Genomic DNA, 21,072 nt, shown 5'->3' with positions numbered 1-21,072 from the left:
AGACAGTGCTGCTGCTACAGGGCAGCAGGAGACAGCAACATTTCCCTGACTCAGTGAGGCAGTGGAAAGACACTTTTCAGTGATAGCGTGTCTCTTCATCATTCCTATATACAAGTACACATTGTAGCCTACCCAAATGCCTCTCCTGCACGAGTTCATTTGCTGTGATGTAATATACTTACTGCTCTCTATCCACTTTATTTCCTCCTTTCAAAAATCCTAGAGAGAAAGGTGCTATGTAAAAACTGTGTATTTTATTGCCCATAAATGCCATTTTAGTGTTAGTACAGCTGCCTTCATTGGATCTGTCTCTACAATTACGAACAAAAGACTTGATTTAGCACATACTATACTTCCTTACGGCTGAGCTGTGGAAGCCTCACATGTGCTGGCAGCTTGCTTCCCATGGATTATGGTTCTAGCACTCTAAAAAACTCGAAGCATAAATAAAGTTAAAGGATGCTTAGAAAATACAGATTTGCAGACCTAGTGTTTTGAAGAGCTTTCTAAAAACAGCAGAGCAATGTGAATACTCTGGAAAAAAGAGATGTCAGAGCACTTTCACAAAAAGAAAACAACTTCATTTCACATGGAAATCCTGATATAGGCACAGTGAAGTAAACTTACTTGCTCATACTAATACTGTTTTACACTTCTATAGCTTCCACTCGAAGACCTCCAACTGCCTTAGAAACATTAAGCATTTAGCATTATAACATCTATTAACTGTCTATTTTTCACAAAGAATAAAACAGAGATTAAGTGATATTTTAAAAAGTTAAGAAATCTCTTAGACGAGTCTCCTAGGCGCTGGCTCTCTGACTGATGTTTTTACTTCAGCTCAGTCACAATGAATTATGATTGAATAAATATGATGAATAAATATGAAATTTTCATTCTTTGGAGAAAAAAAAAAGAGATAAAATGACCCCAATCAAGTGTATTTTCAGGCAACTTGGATTCAGAGTGCTGATATATGTGGCATTTGAGGTATGTGCATTATGTAATGTAGCATATCTTTCTTCATGCACTGGAGTTATTCTCTCTACACATTTTGTCTTGAATGAAATACAGTTTTATGAACTACTAAAATGACTGACCAAATTATTTTAAATATAAAATTTGAAACAGGTAATATGTTAATGAATTAAGTCTTTTTAATTCAACTCTTAAATTAATAAACTTTATTAAGCCTTCATACTGATCAATATACCATATAAATACGGTCTGAAAGTACATTTAAAAAATGCAAAGATGTTTTATTGGATTCATCTTTATAGCTCTCCATTTGAAAAATCAAGCATAAGATCATTATGTAAATTTCTTGCTATAATTAAACCTCATATTGTACATTCAATAACTCTGACTACTCACATCAATACTGAACCAGTACACATCATAATTTAGTCCTAAAATATGATGTCAAAAGCCCCCAGTGATATTAAATATTTAAAATAAGCAGAATAAGCAATTTTAAACTCATAAATTGATTCCTAAGTTATCACTGCTGTGAGACAAGATGGATAGTTTTAGCTAAAGCTGTAGCTAAGCATATTTATCCTTTTTAGGCAGAGTTTCTCTACACATGAGCAATGTCTCTGAGCATAAGAAATTAAGACCCCAAAGCCTTATAGGCAAGAACATGTTACAGCATTCCTCTTGAGAGGATGATACTATCAGCTCTATCTTGTGTTTATAAGCTTGCAAAGATTTATTCAGATGAGCTGCAGAAAAAAACCTCTCTCTCCACCAGCGGCAAGACAGAGGACTGAAACACACACAAAGAAAAAACAGTAAAACAATACTAACAATTAAAGCATGTATGGTAATAAAATAACTCTTCCTCTCTGTGCTCTGTATCTTGAAAGGCTAAAGTTGACAGGCTTTCCTCTTGGCAAAGCCTTTATGAAAAGAATGAGAGAACCTATGATTAATGGTTGCAGCAACAAAAAATAAATGAGTGCAAGACTATACTATGAAAGCAAGCTTGAACAGTTAGTAAAATACTGCCAAATATGCTGATTAGCTTTGAAAAGTTGCTTTTATAAAACAAATCAGAGTTCCTTATTATAATGTTAAAAATTAGTGATTTAAATTCTAAAATATATAATTTAATAATTACAGAAATAATTTATTTATCTAAATTCATAGGAACTGTATCTCCGCTTTCTAGTTTCTTTGACAGTGCATATTTTTGGCGATCTGCAGTGCAATGTAGTCCTATGACATCTATAACATATTCTTCTCCTCTATGCCTCCGCTCTTTCTCACCTTAGGAGTGGGAGAAGCATAGCATTTCAGCATCAGTATTTCAGAATAGCATTACAGAACCAGCATTTTAGGGAATTTCAGAATTCTTGAATGTGCAGGCTTTCTAGCTTTCTCATGGAGTCTTTCTATTATGATTTTTTAATGTAGAACAAGTGTTCATTAAATCCTTTGGGTACTTCAAACTAGACAGTCCCAAGATGCACATCAACATATATTTGAATTGATGGGAGTTAATCAGCTGCCCCTTTCATATGCGCTGTGTGCTTTTCCATTTCCTCCCAAGAGTCATTACTGGAGTAAACATTTGAAGAAAGGAAGATTCTGAAAGCCTAGTTTGTGAATGAAATACTTCTTTTTCTCCTCAAACTCTTTGCAAGACAAATCCTGTGTTTCTGTGGGTTTTGTTTGTTTGCATTTTGGTTTTTTAGTTCCATGCTTCTTGGAATTAAAAAAAGAGAACATAGTCAATAATTTTCAGAGTTTCACAGATCTAGTTTGTGTCCACTCAAAAGCATTATCTTTCAGATTTTTCTCTAGGGTGTCTTCTGAACTATTGACTCTGAATTATTGACGTTAAAAATATGCTCCCTCTTAACTAAGTAATGAAAAATCAATATAAATGTATGAAGAAAGTTTTATTTTGGCACGTGTGGAGGATCACAGGTGGGAAATCTGAAAGAAGACCAGGAAAAAGATAAATAATACATAAAAAGGGCCCTATAAGCCCCAAGTTGAGCTGAAAGAAGTTTCTTGCAGTCAAGCAGATAGAAAAGTTGGCTTCAGGAAACCTTGAGTAAAAAGAAGTGCCAGACACAGAACAACTGTGGAGCCTCTGTACAGGGGCGGACAGCAGTGCCATGAGTCAAAATGTTCTTTGGGCCTTTTGAACTTGTGTTGTTGCTATGCCAGTCACCATAGCAATGCAAAACCGGAGCTGTGCACATTTCCTTAAAGCCACAGTTTCCACTCTGCTACAAGTTCTTATTCACCGCTCTTCTAAGAACAACACTGAATATCTATTATCTGAGTGTTTATTACTAAGAGGTTTAATTGATACTTTATTTAAGATTCAATTTGCCAGACAATTGCATGATTTTGTTTCCTTTTCACAGGTGTCAATGTAGGCACCACAAGCTCACTGTGCATTGAATACTGGGATCAGCTACCTTCGTTATAGGCAAGGAACTGAATTCACATGCAAACTTCCCATGCATGGGCCTAAAATCGGCCCCTTCTCAATCTGATATTAGATACCCATTTACTGCTGGAGTGCAATTTTTTCTTATTTTATATGTAAATAACTTGCTTTTCTTTCCTCACTAGAGAACGCTGAGTTATTCATGCTAATGTAGTCTTTCCTCATTTTTTTTTTCTTAGCTGCAACCTCTTCCAAACTTGGAACATCTCACAGCAAGCAGAGAAACTAACATCTTTTTCACGCAGCACGACTTAGAATATTTGGCTAAAGGCCCTGAAACATTAAAAAGAAACAAACAAACAAACAAAAATCTTATTCATGATCCTTGTGTTTACTTGTCACGCTCAATTTGCTTCTTCATGCTTGCAGCGCACAACTGAAATTTTGATGGCTTGGTGTTTTATATTTATATGGAAAGTGAGCTTTTTCTTGGTTTCATCCATTTTCCATTATTTCTAGAGGAAGAAAAGATGAAGCTGTGACTGGGGGGAGAAGGGTTTATTCTTTTTTTTCCTCTCTTCTTGGATGCCAGACAGTGCCTCAAGTTCTGTGTGAAGTGTTATATTTACTGAAGGACTCCAGATTGAAATTTTTAACCTCCAAACAACATATTCTTTTACTCTACAGAAAAAAGCTAACCTTATTCAGTGACAGTGTTTGAAATTTCATATGCACAATAATGCGATATACCACTGGGATATACCACTGCATTTTGTTTCATAGTTTCACTGCTTGCCATAAATTAAATTTTTAAACAAAAATTAGCAATCATCTAATTAATTTGCTATGTTATTCATTAGCTGATATCAGCCTTTGAAAGACAAGGCGTATAAAACCAAATCTGACAAATATGAATCAGTTTCCTTCCCAACCCTGTAGTCTGACCAACTTGTATAAAATGATGGTCCTTATACTATTTCCCTTTCTATTTTCTAATTTGATTGCATATGTTCGTCTCACATAAGTGTCTAAGATCATTTATCAGCAATTCTCTATTCTAACCAAAAGCTTGTGGAGTGATTTCTTCAAGGTACTAATGCCTTGCATTTTATTTAAAAGATACTTCCCTTTAACATCTTTGTTTTCTCTAGTCAGTGCTTCTCTAAGAAGAGAAGGAAATAAAGAGAAGGAAATATTTACCTTTTTAAACAATTTGCTGTTTTATATATTTTAACTATGTCCTATATGATTGTTTTCCATAACACCCATAAAACTCCTTATCTCTTGCTACATGAAGTTGCACTACTAATCAATGATTTTCACAGTATTTCCCACCAAAAGCTTCATATGCCTATCACATTATATTCATTATCAGCTCTGGAAGGTAAAATCATTTTTCTAATTTCTGATGTTAGATAACGCCTCACCATCTTCCACTTACTGAAAACATTAAGGCAGATTTTTAAAACCACATACAAATTACTGGACTTGCTGTCACGAAGGATTTCTGATTTATTTTTCTGACATATGGCAGTATAAATGTAAAGTAAAATCACTATATTTTTAATTGGAAAGCTAAAATCAATTTTATGATGGGTAATTCATAAAATATGAGAAAAGGACATGTCTCTCCCTTTTACCTTAAACCTACCAACACATGCTCCAGGGAAATACCTGTGTGGTTCTCCTGGACAAGCCCTATACTATTATTTCATCACAACAGAGGAAACGAGTATCTGTTCTCACTTGCCTTTCTAAGAAAAGTTCCAAGGAAAGTTCTCAAAAGTATAACACCAAACTGTTACAATTTTTATTTAAGTATAGTAAGTGCAGATCTGAAATGCTACATATCTCCCTCAGACCCTGCTCCGTGACAAGGTGCGTGCCATCGGGCCACCAAACACAAAACTCACATATCTGTCTATTAAGAATTCTCTTAGCTCATGCAGGAGGTCCACCAAACATAGGAACAGTGGTCTCACATTAAACCGATAATCATCTGTTTCTTCTTCATTAAAAACACTGTGACGTACTGGAAGTGAACATGACATTTAACAAACATGTCAGAAAACAAAATCCTTGCCCTAAACAGCTCAGCTAATTTTGACAGCACTAGTGGATCTGATATGACAGGAGGAGCACACATTCCTGGAAAGGAGATAACTGATTGAAGGTTTCTGTTTTACACAGCTTCTTAATAAAATAAAATTTAATGAAAGTTAGGGAGGTGATTCACCTTACTGAAATGATAATGAATGTAATGTAGTAAGCGCAAGATGCAGAAGAACAAAACGGCTGCCTAGGTTATGTTGCGAATCACTTTCTGTTTCTGTGAGAAGTGATCTAACTAAAAAAAAAAAGAAAAAGTATCATAAAGGTAAAGCATGTAGTAATGAGGCCAGCTCTTTGTGTAAAAAAAGATACAAATATCTATAATGTCTGGAGGTTGCATTTACTCAGACCTCTCTTGGTGAAGGTGGAAAATGCCTCCAGGAAATTAAATAGAGTCCAATTCACACCCTATACAGTCTTTCATTTGAATACTAACTGCAGAATTCATCTTTGATTGACTCTGATGTAACATTTTCTTGGAAGGCTAGGATAAATCCAACATATGCCATACAAATCAACTTTTTTTTTTAGTCTATACAAATGTTTTGCTAGATGTTTGTGTGCAGGTCTCCTCAGAAGCGTGTCTAAAATAGTAGTGCGTACAAGGGGAAGAGCACTGTGCCTCATTCCTATATATATATCTATATGCAAATATATCTATATATCCATCCTCTATATATACATCTGCACATTCTCCTTAGCGGCTATGACCTAAAACAAATAAGCTAATTTCTGCACTGTTAATAATGTATATTTATGATTGTGCATTTTTTTTCAGGTAAAGAGTAGTATATGGTTTGTAAAATATTATGACTGAAGAAATTAGCTAAAATGGACAGAATAAACTGTTCAAAAATATGCAAAAGAACTCCTGTTCCTGCATAATGACCAATGTATTGGTCAAAAACAGTCCTTCATGATGATTGAGTAGAATGGAGTGTGGGAAAGGAGCAAGATGAAAAAAGAACAGCTTCTAATAAGCTTAGAAGTGTTTACCAGGTTTTCTTGGTGCATATAATCTAGTTTAGAGCAGTAATGCAATGGTGTTCCTTACATTAAAGACCGAGACTGGAAGAAAATATAAGTTCTCCAAGGGTATCTTTTATATTCTGCAGTTGCTCTTTAAAATAAGGTGAGTAAATAATGGGCTGCAAGGAAAGCATGGGGCTGTGTTCCAAAGCTCCACGCTGACAGGATGAATGTTTTCCAGAATTCACACCAAATCAAAGGACCAAATGAGGACCAGGAAATCTGCAGCAATTGTGGGAATGAATTAAATTTCTGGTAATATATTGCCAATGTATTTTGCTGCTTTATCCTCTTAGAACTGTGTTTCCAATTTTGCAATTGAACATTTAGTCCAATGCTTTCATAGAATATGCTAGATTTATTCTTTATCCTTAAAGTTTATCTAATAATAAGTATGATCTCTAATAGGTGCTGATGAACACAGATCAGTCTGGCTGAGATTCATTTGACAAAGTGTAGAGTTCTGCAGTGTAAGTGTTTATAGCTTAGCTAGTAAATGACAGTTCCCTTTACGGCCAATGAAGAGAATAAGCATTTCTATGGTATAATTCATCGCAGCCTAAAATAGATGTGTAACATAAACTAGATGAATTGTTCTCTAAAATTGACTGTTTCTCTCTATTGGCTATAAGCGGAGCTGCAGGTGACTAGGTAAGATGCTCTTACTAAGGGCAGGCGAAATGAATGCCTCTCTTTCTGCAGGAAAAGCAGAGCAAGGTGCAGAGCAGACCGGTAAACTTATGGAGGGTCTACTATTCCCATTCTCCTTTGGGGATTAGTAAAGAGCAGAGGAAGCAATGCCTTTGGCAGCATTAGGCATGCCCCTTCAGCAAGCAACAGGAAGGTGATGGATGTTGTAACTCAGAGAACACTTACACTCCCTCATGTGGCATAGTGTAATACATGGCAGGCATATCTGATTTTTGAAGGTAGGAATTTCTGCAGATAATTACAGAATGGAAAACAGTTTCCCCACCTCACAAAGAAGTGGTACTTAAATCCATTTTCACATTACACATCAGAGTGAAACTAAGATCTTCCACAGTCCTTTTTAAAAAACTAAGATAAACTCCACGATAGAATAACCTATAGTTTGGCATCATGGGCATTCTCTCAGATTCAAGCCTCTGCGTTACCTGGAAGAGGCACAGGAGCAGTCAGTCTCACCCGCACTCCCAGGGAACGCCTCATTAGCGGAATCAGCACCAGACTGCTGCTTCTTTCAGACACGATAACTAATTAAATATTCAGATAAAGTGGAACAACTTCAAAAGGAGAGACTAAGACCCAAACAGACATTAGGATCAAGTCCTTCATATAAACGAGGCAACTCAGGGAGTTAAATCTGGATTTCTGCACCTCTCAAATGAATTTTCTAACTACTAGCCAGTTACTGACTATTTCTGTTGAAAGATGTATCAAAGTTAAATGTAACAACTTAAGATTAAAAATAAAATCTTAACTGTCATTGGTAGTATGGCTGCTCCATTACGCTACAAATGGGGACTTCTTAACCAGGTTTCCTACTTTCAGACAGTTTGTAGAGAAATCATTAGCTCAGCTATACTTTCTGCAATGGCATACGAAACTGCCCCCACCTAGCTGATCCATGGTGGAGAGAAAATTTCTATACTAAATTACAGTTTTTCAGTACATGTGTTAATTTAGGTATATGCACTCAAATGCATGGTTTAGCATACCCATAATCTTTTTACATTACTTTTTTTATCAAATAATAATTTATTTTAATTATCAAAGTGCATGATGCTTTACTATTATATAATTCAGTACTCTAAACAAAATTTGTCATAAATAGGATTTTTAAAAAAATTGTTGATACCTATCAGACTTTAACATCAGCATTCAAATGTAACTGTAATAAATTATGGATTTTAAGGTCTGTTTGTTTCATTAGACTTAGCTTTAGTGTATTTACCAATCAATAATGTACTTTCATCTTTTCCTAATTCATGAATTAAAAAATTATCTTGAGAAATTAAAAGTATTAAATGGATTTTTAAATAATATCTACAAATTCATATTTGCATTCATCATGATTTTGTTATTTATGGCCTAATTATGCATATTTCACTTCAGAAACCTAGAGTATAAAATTGTCTTAGCAACTAAGACACACATGCAGTCGAATATTACCATCTGTTGTTTTTTTCTTTGCCATTTTGCTTTTCTTTCATGACACTGTTCACACTAGATTCCTCAAATAGAACCACAGGGTATATGTGGGGGGAAAAGTGAGCAAAGACATTTTTGGAAAATTATTTTTTTCTGAAAGACAGCAACATACCAATGAAGACTGCAGACGGAAGAAAACATTGATAGGTAACAAAAGGAGTAGATTATCAACAGTAAGACATTCCCTTTCAAGAGTCCTGTTTCCTGCAAGTTAGTAGTGAGCCCATTATCAAAACTGGCCTTCAGGTTCAGGACAGTCAGCGTCATTCTCACTATATGCTCTTCTAGTCAGTTAACCATGTTTTCTTAATAAATTCACTGGGCTTGATGTTGATGAGCGTATGTAGTTTTCACTCAAATGAATGTATGAGTGAAGAAATAACCCAGGACTTCAGCCCTGTGTGCACATACTAGCAGTATGTTCTAGTCTCACATAAGTGGGAAAAACATCAGTGCCAAAACCCAGGGACCCTAATAATGTCACTTAGATGTTCTTCTGCATATGAACAGGATGAAAACTGAGGAAAGTTTCTAAATAATATTGAGAGCTGTAATCTTTTGACAAAGTTTGTTTACAAAATTTGTGTTACAAGCTGGCTTAATTATGTGTGACTGGTTAGGAGAAGAGACGATGCTGCATTTCTACTGAAGCGAATCAGAGCAGACAGACTGCAGAACTCACCTCATATGCCTGAACATCTACGAAACCATATGTATCCCATGAACACTGCTCCATGGTCCAGTGCATGGCGGTTCTCATACCAGCTCTCTCCTTCTGAGTATCTTATGAGTAAGACTTCTTGGTGGTGAAACACTACAAACAACTGCAGCAAATCACTGCTGTCAGTTATATAGCTCCAGTTTGAAAAGCAAGGAAGAAGCAAAAAAACACCACCTGTAAATTCTCTGAAGATATACCATGACCAGTTTCAGACAAAAAGAGAGATCTGCTTCTACAGAGGACACAGAAATGGAGCATAAACATGTTTCATTGCAGTGAGTGACACATGCATTTTTAAAGAAAAAAGTGCTGACTTAACTACATTTCAAAACCTTTAAGCAACTCATGCAGAATTTTGTAGTATAAATTCATATATTGCCCTGATATGTCAAAGTGAATTGAATCGTTTTTTTTTTTCTAAGAAATAATAGTTCCTTAAATGTGAAATGGATTCTCTTATGGGAAAGTTCAGATAATACTCCAAGGTTTGGGGGAGAAAATACTGTGTTATTTTATACTTGACTATCCTCAGCTTTAGACATGTGATTAGCGTGGCATATAATTCTTGGCAAAATAGTTTGTTGTTAGCAAGCAGAGTGCTTGTTCTACTTCATATTTAATGAAATTTTAGTTCAATCTTCTTAATATGTAGGCTTGACAACAAAATTAGCAAGTTTAAGATTTTAAACTGGGCTAAAATGTTTGGGAATAGGATTTTTGCCTTTTACCTACCTGTGAAGAAAAATGCCATATATGAGCTTGAACCTGCCAGCTTTGTACATGTAACTTATCTTGCCTGGTACAGAAAGGGCATTGTATGCTCTTTCCACTTTTGTGGAAAATCTTGCCTGTCAGCATTTAGTTGATCAGGTCATGGTTTCCTTTCCTAAAATAGCTACATGGTGTACAATGAATCACATTTTAGCCCTGTATTAACTATGACTCCTTCCTAATAATAGAATGCATGAAAAAACAAGCAGAATTTGATTAAACATAGAAAAGGAAAGGACAGTCATTGATCATCTGTACTGGCAGGAACTCACTTATCAATCTGCATAGCCATTGATTAATATATTATAACAGTTTTGCTTTTATTATAGATGTGCAAAATTTCCTGCTGAAATTATTCAAAAATCTTGGTTTTCCTTTTTTTATAAATTTAAAAACCAGCTCATTTTTTGTCACTTTTTCCTATGTTCTAGGAATGTCAGCTGGATAAAAAGAATCCACACTGTTCATTCCTGCACTGTTACTCTTCACAAAATCCCCAGTTCACAATAAATAAAAAAAAAATAATAATCCTATGAGTTGAAATCAACCTATATAAAATGCTGTTCAATAAAAAGGTAAAAAAAAAAAAAAAAAAAAAGCATGTAAAATGTCCAAGGGGAGGAAAAAAACAAAGAACTGTAAACTGCACAAAGCTCTAGTTTCAGAAATGTCAGCAGTTCTGTAGAAAGATCAATCACCCTATTATTGTTACGCTGTTCTCCTGATTCTAGAGAGAAGAAAGATAGAAATGTTTTTACAAAAAACTGGAAAACATAAATCAAAATTTAAAATACATTGGATACATCATAAATCTTGGTTTGTTAAGATAATTAAAAAGGCTTGATAATAAACAGGAGCCCAAACTTGAACTTCAGTGAACTTTTTTACCTTCAGGCTTGGATTATGAAGCACAGAGTATACATACAGTTTATTCCTCACTGGAGACAGGCAAAAGGAAATGCGTGAGGAATTCATATTTAATCCCTATTTTTTCAAAATGATTCAAGAAGGCAGGGTAGAACATGTTACTATTTAGTATACATTGTATGTATGCCTGTCATAAAATTTTGGAAAGCCTCATTTTATGACATTCTCTTAGCAACTTTCATCATTTGTATTACTGATCCATTAAGACACAAATGTTTATTTCAACTAATGTGAGCAATAACAATCAGCAACTAATATCTTATTACCTAGAGTGAGGCAAACTAAATAATGCTTAGAAGGCCTCCAAAATAATAAAGGCAAGCAGACATTTTAAAATCACATTCCAAATACGGGTACATAATATATGCCCAACATACCTACTACTGACATTTGTGCATACGCAAACAAAAAAATATTCATGTTTATATGTTTGTGTCTCCTTCTCATCAGTGTATATAACTTAGCGCTTATCCGTGTAAGAGAAAACAAAATTGCTTGAAATTTATTTGTAAGAGCTTTTAGGACAGCCTGAAAGATTGAATTCTTATTCTTCTACACACTAGTTTAAATGCAAATAAATATATTAACTGAATTGACATAGGATTTCCAGACTGGAAAAAATCTGGCGAGAGATGTCAAGGACCGCAAGAAGGGCTTCTTCAAATACATCAGTAGCAAGAGGAAGACTAGGGAAAATGTGGGCCCTTTGCTGAATGGGGTGGGAGCCCTGGTGACGAAGGATGCAGAGAAGGCAGAGTTACTGAATGCCTTCTTTGCTTCAGTCTTTACTGCTCAGGCCAGCCCTCAGGAACCCCAGACCCTGGAGGCAAGAGAGAAAGTCTGGAGAAAGGAAGACTTTCCCTTGGTGGAGGAGGAGTGGGTTAGAGATCATTTAAGCAAACTTGACACCCACAAATCCATGGGCCCTGATAGGATGCACCCACGAGTGCTGAGGGAGCTGGCGGATGTCATTGCTAAGCCACTCTCCATCATCTTTGAAAGGTCATGGAGAAACAGGAGAGGTGCCTGAGGACTGGAAGAAAGCCAATGTCACCCCAGTCTTCAAAAAGGGCAAGAAGGAGGATGCAGGGAACTACAGGCCAGTCAGCCTCACCTCCATCCCTGGAAAGGTGATGGAGCAGCTCATCCTGGAGGCTATCTCCAAGCATGTGGAGGACAAGAAGGTGATCAGGAGTAGTCTGCATGGCTTCACCAAGGGGAAATCATGCCTAACCAATCTGAGAGTCTTCTATGATGGAATGACTGGCTGGGTAGATGAGGGGAGAGCAGTGGATGTTGTCTACCTAGACTTCAGCCAGGCTTTCAACACTGTCTCCCATAACATCCTCATAGACAAGCTCAGGAAATGTGGGCTGGATGAGTGGACAGTGAGGTGGATTGAGAACTGGCTGAATGGCAGAGCTCAGAGGGTTGTGATCAGCGGTGCAGAGTCTAGTTGGAGGCCTGTAGCTAGCGGTGTCCCCCAGGGGTCAGGACTGGGTCCAGTCTTGTTCAACTTCTTCATCAGTGACCTGGATGAAGGGACAGAGGGCACCCTCAGCAAGTTTGCTGAGGATACAAAACTGGGAGGAGTGGCGGATACACCAGAGGGCTGTGCTGCCATTCAAAGAGACTTGGACAGGCTGGAGAGGTGGGCAGAGAGGAACCTCATGAAGTTCAACAAAGGCAAGTGCAGGGTCCTGCACCTGGGGAGGAATAACCCCAGGCACCAGTACAGGTTGGGGGTTGACCTGCTGGAAAGCAGCTCTGCAGAGAAGGACCTGGGAGTGCTGGTGGACACCAAGTTAAGCATGAGGCAGCAATGTGCCCTTGTGGCCAAGAAGGCCAATGGTCTCCTGGGGTGCATCAGGAAGAGTGTTGCCAGCAGGTCGAGGGAGGTGATCCTCCCCCTCTACTCAGCCCTGGTGAAGCCACATCTGGAGTACTGTGTCCAGTTCTGGGCTCCCCAGTTCAAGAGGGATGTGGCACTACTGGAGCAAGTCCAGCGAAGGGCTACAAAGATGATTAGGGGACTGGAGCATCTCTCTTATGAGGCAAGGCTGAGAGAGCTTGGCCTGTTTAGCTTGGAGAAGAGAAGGCTGAGAGGAGATCTTATCAATGTGTACAAGTATCTGAAGGGAGGGTGTCGAGAGGATGGGACCAGACTCTTTTCAGTGGTGCCGAGCGACAGGACGCGAGGCAACGGGCACAAACTGAAACACAGACAATTCCATCTGAACATGAGGAAAAACTTTTTCACTGTGAGGGTGACAGAGCACTGGCACAGGTTGCCCCGAGAGGTGGTGGAGTCTCCTTCTCTGGAGATATTCAAAACCCGCCTGGACGCGATCCTGTGCAACGTGCTCTAGGTGACCCTGCTTGAGCAGGGGGTTGGACTAGATGATCTCCAGAGGTCCCTCCCAACCTCAGCGATTCTGTGATTCTGTGATTGGGCCAGTAGAAAAAGTCAAAAAGATGATTCTAGTGTATATTCAACAAATCTTATGTAGCAAATGCTTAAGTAAATAGAGTGTGCGTTATTAAAAAGTAACTTTTGCTCACAGATACTGTAACACAGAGGTTACAGTATTTCCCTGTATTTGAAGTAGAAAAAAAAGTGGAATCTCCAATCACAATCTAAGATGAAGGCAATTGCAGACACAAAGGACCTGTTCAGCATGTTTATAGCATTTTAAGTTCAGGGTGTTACGCCCACCTTACACACCACTTCTTTAGTAGCAGCGGTTCTCATACAGGCACCTCTCTTCACCCAGCCCTGTTAGTGTCACACTATGCCTCTCTATGAAACCTGTATTCATGAATTTTGCATACAGGAACTCTAAACCAGGCTCACACTAAGATTAGCTGGAATTTCTCTTTTCAGCTATGCAATATAGGTATATAGTACAATTAGCCCTAAAATGACATTTGAAAACTAAAAGTTGTTGAGACGTCCATTTTGAATTCACTTGCTCATGGAAGATAAGGCATCTCTCCCAGTACGCAAGTGTGCAGGTCAGTATTTCAGCTCACACCTACCTATACCTGAGCCTCTTCAGAGCTGGCCGGTTTTGTATTCCCTATGTCCCACGGACACATTTCTCCTCATTTCCATTCAAAACTATCGCTGCTTACTACTGGCCCATATGGCATATAAAACAAAGAAAAAAAGTCAAAATAAATCCTGATAGCCTATGAGCTATACGAGCTACGCTGAACTACTGAACGCAACTCTTACTTAGCAACAGAAGCCCACGGGCATACAAGTGAGCAGGGAGGGCCGTGTTGCCCCCGTGGGCACACAAGTGAGCAGGGAGGGCCGTGTTGCCCCCGTGTGCCGCGCGTAGGCCCCTCGCCCAGAAGCACCTCAGCTGGGTGAACGCGGAGTGCTGCTGGTGAACTGCAGCTAACCAATACCGATCCCCTTGCGATCTAAGATGCAAACAAAGAATACATTTTACATTTTTTCCCAGCTTAATTAGAATGTGGTTGTGTTTTGAAATCTTTCCTCACCAACTGATAATACAACTCTTAAATTTTACTAGAGGGTTTTCTTTCAACAATATAAAACTGAGATGTCTGCTTTTGTGATAATATCCAGTGAAATTAATGATCAAACTTAATGTATGCTTATAGAGTTAAGGCAACAGTATTCTACAAAGCATTATCGTAACAGATGGCACTGGACTTAAAATTTAGTTTCTTTTTTATATATCTCTCAAACCGGTTTTGTGTTCTATGAGTAACATAGCGATAAAAATGAAGGAGCTGTGGCAACTGCTTAGGACAATTTGGGGCCACAGGCCTTGTGAACCACACGCAGTGAAAGAATGCGAGCTGGGGTCTCATCTAGCACAAAAGGAAGGTGTAAAACAGCATCTTCTTGCACATTATTTTGTCGGTTACAAAACAACCTAAAAAAACCTAAAGGTTGTTCTTCCTGCTACCATCTTACTTCTCAACCTCCTCATAACACGGATTACAATTACCTATGGTCAATACCATCTAACTTATCCATTAAATCAGCATATGCTTTTAAGGATGCATTAACTGTAATATAAGAAGTTCATAAACAACTTACAACCACCTTTTCTTCCTTTTTTCTTCCTCCACAGAAACAGTTTACAACAACTTACTCCTTTACTGCATCATTCCAATATATTTTAAATATGTTTCTATTTTCTTGGTTTTAAAAATCAATATTTAGTGCCAGTATCCTGATGCATATTTAGCATATAAAAAAGGTCCTTCAGGCAGTACAGTCATCTAGCTGAATGTACTATTTCGTTTTATACCATTTTGCTTTAGTAGCCAACAAAGACTATGGAATGAATATTATTCAGTTATAACAATTTGTGAGAGCTATACAGTTACATAGCTATTTTTAAGGAAAACCTTCACTTTTTGCATAATGGCTGAAGAAATATAATTATCCAAAATCTAGGAGAGTATTTTCATCTATGCAAAAAACATCAACGTGTACACCCTGAAGTAAAGGTTCCAAGATGTTCTCTTGCACTTGCATGTTGTCAGCTAAAAAAAAAGGACTATAATTTTCCAATACTTGCTAAGTGAATTGTCATGAAATGTGCAATTGTAGAAGAGTACACCTGTGAATGTTTTGTGCAACAAAACTGAGGAAAATTTAAGCCACAGGGGATGAGACATGTCAACAGAAACCTGTCATCCAAATTCTGCTTTTTTAACTTCAGCATGCTTCAAAGTCACTAAGTACTTTCTTCCATACAACACCACTTACAAAGTAAACTAATTGGCCAATGCAAGCAAGGGCAAATAAAATATGTTTCAATGTTGGCATTTGGAAATTAAATCCTTGTTTTACTGAAATCAGTGGTAATTAAATGACTTTAATGGGCTCAAGATCATACTTAAGAATTTCTGTCTTCTACTTTTATACCCACAGAACACCACCTGGTTTTCTGCCTTGAAATAATCTTCCCATAACAGATTGCTTGGGGTCTTTACCAAACCCAATCTCAAACTATGCAAATTTGAACGAAGACTGAGTCTCCTGGCCATAAAGATCTGAAGCTGGCATAGCTTCTTTTGCTATGACATTTTGGACATTGTTCTTGCTTTAACGGGGAAAGAACTAATGAAACACTGGGGAAACATAGTTGCAATATATCATCAGAATATATATTCAAGAGAGAAAGAGAGGGAGGGAAAGAAAGAGAGAGAAAGACAGAAAGTCAGAAAGAAAGGAAGAAAGTGAAAAGCACTTTACCTCACTTTTAAATTGCCTTGCTGCGGCTGTCCATCATAAATTGACAAAATATCAAAATCTTCCTCCAGGGCAAAAGTATGAAATGACAATTGTATCCTGTTACGTTCTCCTGTGATAATGATCCATGTGCAGTTGGCATAATTTGGATAACCATGAGGAAATCCGGGGCTTTCTATAGTACCATTTGGTCCTTGTACTAAACCTCCACAGTTTTGACCTGAAAAAAAAAAAATGAAAATATGTATTTCTGTGTTCTTCCTCCCCCAGGACATATTCTTACATGCGTAGCCATATCCAAACTTAATTTTATAATACTTTTTCTAGATTACAAATACCATGTAAAATTGCATTTATACCATTCTTCTCTCTGGATTCAAAACCCCACTGCTGGCTTTTCTGAGACACTGACTATATTTTTATGCAATGAATTATTATTTGAGGTTATTTAGTATTAACAACAGTTGTTTTATTCGCCCAAATATGAATTTTAAGCATTAGTCTTGATGTCATAAATTCAACTTGGAAGTTTTAAAGCCAGAGAGTCTTCAGAACACGTTGGTGAAATTCCATTTATAATTTTTTTATATAAATACTAAAACACACTGCTGTTGTGAAACATACCTCCAAAACTGAGAGCAAAATGTAAAACACATTCATTATGCATTTTGTTGCAACAGATATTAAGATTTTTATACTCAAAAACATGACAAAACTTCTGTTTTGTTATGACAAGTTTAGTGGCATAGGTATTATAATCAGGAAGATGTTAGTTCTTTTCTAAGATTCAAAAAAAAAACAGCACTAAAGATTTATTCAGCAGGTGTTTGCGTCTGGTTTGTACATCCTACAGACCTTGTGAGGGCATGGCAGCTCATGAACAGGAAGTCCTCAGCAAGAAATTTGGCCTTACAGTGCACACTCTGGCTAATTTCCTACTCGATTTTGTTAATCCTGCACACAATAGCTGTAGTGGCTCTGAGCCGGAGAGAAGCATTAATGAAATATTTGAACAGAGAAAAGTTTAAGGACGTTCTGTGCACTGTAATGCTTGGATTATTACACGCATTTTAAGCACTTCAGAACAAGTACAATCCCAGCATTTATTGTGATACCTAAACCAGAAAAGTATTTCAGGCTGCAATTTTATTTTTAACTTCACAGCAGTAGGTCTCTGAGACTAAATCTTTCAGAGAAATGCTGTCAAATGCTTGTGGGAGGTTTCTAAATCTTAATAAAATGGATTTAATAAAAGGGATTTGCTGGTTAAAACTAAAGAAATAATAAGTGATCATTTTCTACTACATTTCCAATCCAACAATAACTCTATGAATAGATATAAAGGCTGTGGGGATTCAGTAGGCCATTAAAACAAAAATCTTCTCTAGTATATCTAACAATTGAGTCACACTGCTTTAATAAAACATGGTTATTATTAAACATTCCTTAAGAATGAACATGTTACATCATGAACACAGCACGGAAGTTTCAGTTATGTATTGTTTATCGTAATTCCTCAGCATTCTTGCAGATTCTTTGCATTGTATTTCTCTCCTACAACCATAGGAGAAATGTCATACTAATGTCAGAGAGCAAATTTAAATAATTTAATTGCTACAGAAACAATATTTGGAAAATAAAAAAGGAAAATTATAGTGACAACCCAGATACTCTAACGAATTACTTCATGCCACCCACATCCAGAAACTCGTTTTTGTAAATGAAGTATCTCCTGTAAGCCATGCTGCATGGCAGTTTCCCACCATTTTAGCTTCAGGTGGCTGCTTTGGAAGAGCAGAACTACTAAATGCAAGTAAACAATTGGTCTAAAATCTATCAGAGATAGAACCACCTTTTTGGAGTAGAAATCTGTAACTCTGGTGTATAAATAATGTGATATAATATGTTAATTATAGTTGTGGTTTCTGGCCAGATAAACAAACTACCCACCCAATCTCTAATGAAACCCTACAGCTGACTTAAGGCAAAACTGAATATTGCCAGGGGTATCAAGTGCATCCCCCCAGAATGGCCATAGCCCAGTGGCCCCTCACAGAGACGTCCGCTGCCCCCTCCCAGAAGCTTGTGCAACCATCAATGACGGCTCTCGGCCCCTCTCCAGTTCCTCCTCCCCACCCACCAGCCACTCTCATTGCTCCTCCCAGTTCCCACTCAGCCTTCCCTCTTCTCTGCCCCTAACTTATTTCAACATCCCTGATAACCCAATTTTTCCCACCACCATGATTATTTTGGTCTCCCATGTGGGATGAAAAAAATTCACTTTTGCCTACATTGTCCAGAAATCCAGCAGAATCTGAAGAGGTGAGAAACATGAGAAAAGAAACAATTAGACAGTTCAAAACCAGTGGATAGAGAAAGAGCAACAAACTCATTGGACAGAAGTGTATCATTTAAATTCAGCAGTCAGTGCAGTTTGCACTTTACAGCTATACTGAATCTTTGCGCATTTTAGTTGTACACTAAAAGATGTGTTTTATACTCCCTACTGTAGATGCAAAAGTTTTTGTGCATTACAGTCTTGCTCGTCACCTCTAACACATAGTGGTAAAGCTCCCTGTTGTGATGTACAAGCCTCAGAAGATTTTGGGATGAGCTTGAGAAGGTCACATGAAAATAAAAATAAAAATAAAACCCTCTATTGATAAATGAGGCAGCCAAAATTTTATCCCTGTTTAACTAAATCATTTCTTACTACTCATAGCCCTTTCCTTTTTCAGTTTGCTTTTGCCTTCCTGTATACATACAAATACAGGCATCCCTCCAGTCCTGAAACTACTCATAAACATTATGTCTATTCACTTTGTAGCCAAGGAACACGTGACAAAAGAGAACCAGAAAGGAAAACGATTATTGTGAACGAATATAAGCTTTCCCTTAATTTTATAAGCATACATATAAATATACATTTATTTACTTAGTGTTCAGTAAAATACACCAAAAATCCTACAAGAAATTTCAACAGAGTTAACTCTTAGTGATCTCATTGCTGAACACTGACAACCGCAAAAAGGATCTCTTTTCTGGACCAAGCAATACCACAAAAGACTAGAAGAGATCTGCAGGCCCAGAAAACTGACATCCTTTTAGGTCTGTCCCTACCCCCTTGAGACATGAAGCATGTTAACAAAGCAATATTGGGAGAAAAGGATCAGCTGCTATCCATATAATACCTATTTTGTAAATAAACTTAAGGCTAAAGGCTTCAGAACTGTCAAATGTTACACCTCTGCCAAGGAGTTAATTCAACATTAAATAACTTAAAATCCAAAAGGGATATTCACTGGGAGGATATACTTGGAAAGCAGGAATGAAGAGACTTATGGGTAACAGCTGGCAGCAAATTAGATATGAGTTGGCAATGCAATATCACAAAAAAATGCAGTGTCTGACTGCAGAGACAGACACCATAGATGAGTAAAAGGACACTGATGAGATTTATTAAGAATATTTCATTTCGTATGGGTGCCTTAACAGCAAAATGTGTCAATAAATTCCAGGGAATTCAGAAACAAAGAATAAGAATAATTACAAACACTGAACGTACTGACAAGAAAATATTAAAAGAATATTAGTATTAAAAGATTTTAAATAGTTCTACCGGGCTGAATGTAAATACACCAGAAAATGCAGGCTGAATACAAATGAAAACATCCTAAAAAGCAAATCTACTCCTATCATCCACTCTAGCTGCAGCCCTTGTGTCAAATATACAGCATAAATAAAAAAAATATATACTGTCATTTTTTACAAGATGTGCAGTCATTGATTGAGCAGAATATCAGTACATGGAATTATTTTAATATTAAAGTTATATTAGACTGCCAAAACTGTATTAGTATGATACCATGTTGCTGTTTATATGAATGTAAACTATTCTATTTGCATTAATTTTCTGTCATGTGTTGTCTGTAAGAAGATACTTCAGCACAGCTACTTAACTTTATAATTTTAAAAAGTGTAGTACAAGAAAACTGAAGCTCTTGGCTGGTTGTTGAAAATCATTTACATTGATTGCAGCCTTAAGGATTAAAGGGCTTCTACAAAGTTATCTAAGAAAGTTTCCTTGCCTGTCACATACTAGGGTTATCAAAATATGCTTAAGATAGGCCTGCCTTGATTTAAGTGAGAGAGAAGGGATGCCGAGACTCTGTATTTCTGTAGAAAAAAGCACAGTCAGACAACCAGGAAAGAGAGATGCAACCAACAGTTCTTGAAGAGGTGAACTCCAAGCAGTGCCTATAAACCTGTACCACAAAAAAGAAGCATTAAGGAATGTATTTCAGTTACACGTGCCTGTATGTATTCTGCTATTCATAATCCACAGTGGAGGAGGGGGATTCACACCTTCACGCCTTGCATCAGGCTTCAGAATAAATTTAGCCTCAATCTTTCCCAACTTTACACACAGAAATTCTCCTAGTAAAAGCGAAGCAAGCCCGTGCTGTTGCATGCACATCCGCGTGGATGCTTTAGCTCATTCTAAGTGCCTGTCCACTGTCTGCTGTTTTTACTTGGTACTATCAAATTTATCTTTCCAAAATAACTGGCATTGACCTGCGACTGTAGATACAATGCCACACCGCAGAGTGTGGGGCTGTGTGCAATACTCTGTATAGCTGCTGCTGCCGCTTGTACTCAGTTAGA

The 21,072-nt window shown here is 37.3% G+C and overlaps 1 protein-coding gene across 1 annotated transcript in view; it reads right to left on the bottom strand.

Annotated features, from left to right (window-relative positions):
* The window catches only part of CSMD1 (CUB and Sushi multiple domains 1), a 1,279,784-nt gene that overhangs the window by 1,033,338 nt on the left and 225,374 nt on the right, over positions 1-21,072 (bottom strand). Inside the window, exon 2 of the mRNA XM_067294827.1 lies at positions 16,411-16,627. Coding sequence (XP_067150928.1) covers positions 16,411-16,627 — 217 coding nt within the window. The remainder of the gene's footprint in view (positions 1-16,410; positions 16,628-21,072) is intronic.

Source organism: Apteryx mantelli, chromosome 3 (genome assembly GCF_036417845.1).
Source record: "Apteryx mantelli isolate bAptMan1 chromosome 3, bAptMan1.hap1, whole genome shotgun sequence".
Lineage (NCBI taxonomy): Eukaryota > Metazoa > Chordata > Aves > Apterygiformes > Apterygidae > Apteryx > Apteryx mantelli.
This window is presented reverse-complemented; position numbering and strand designations above follow the sequence as displayed.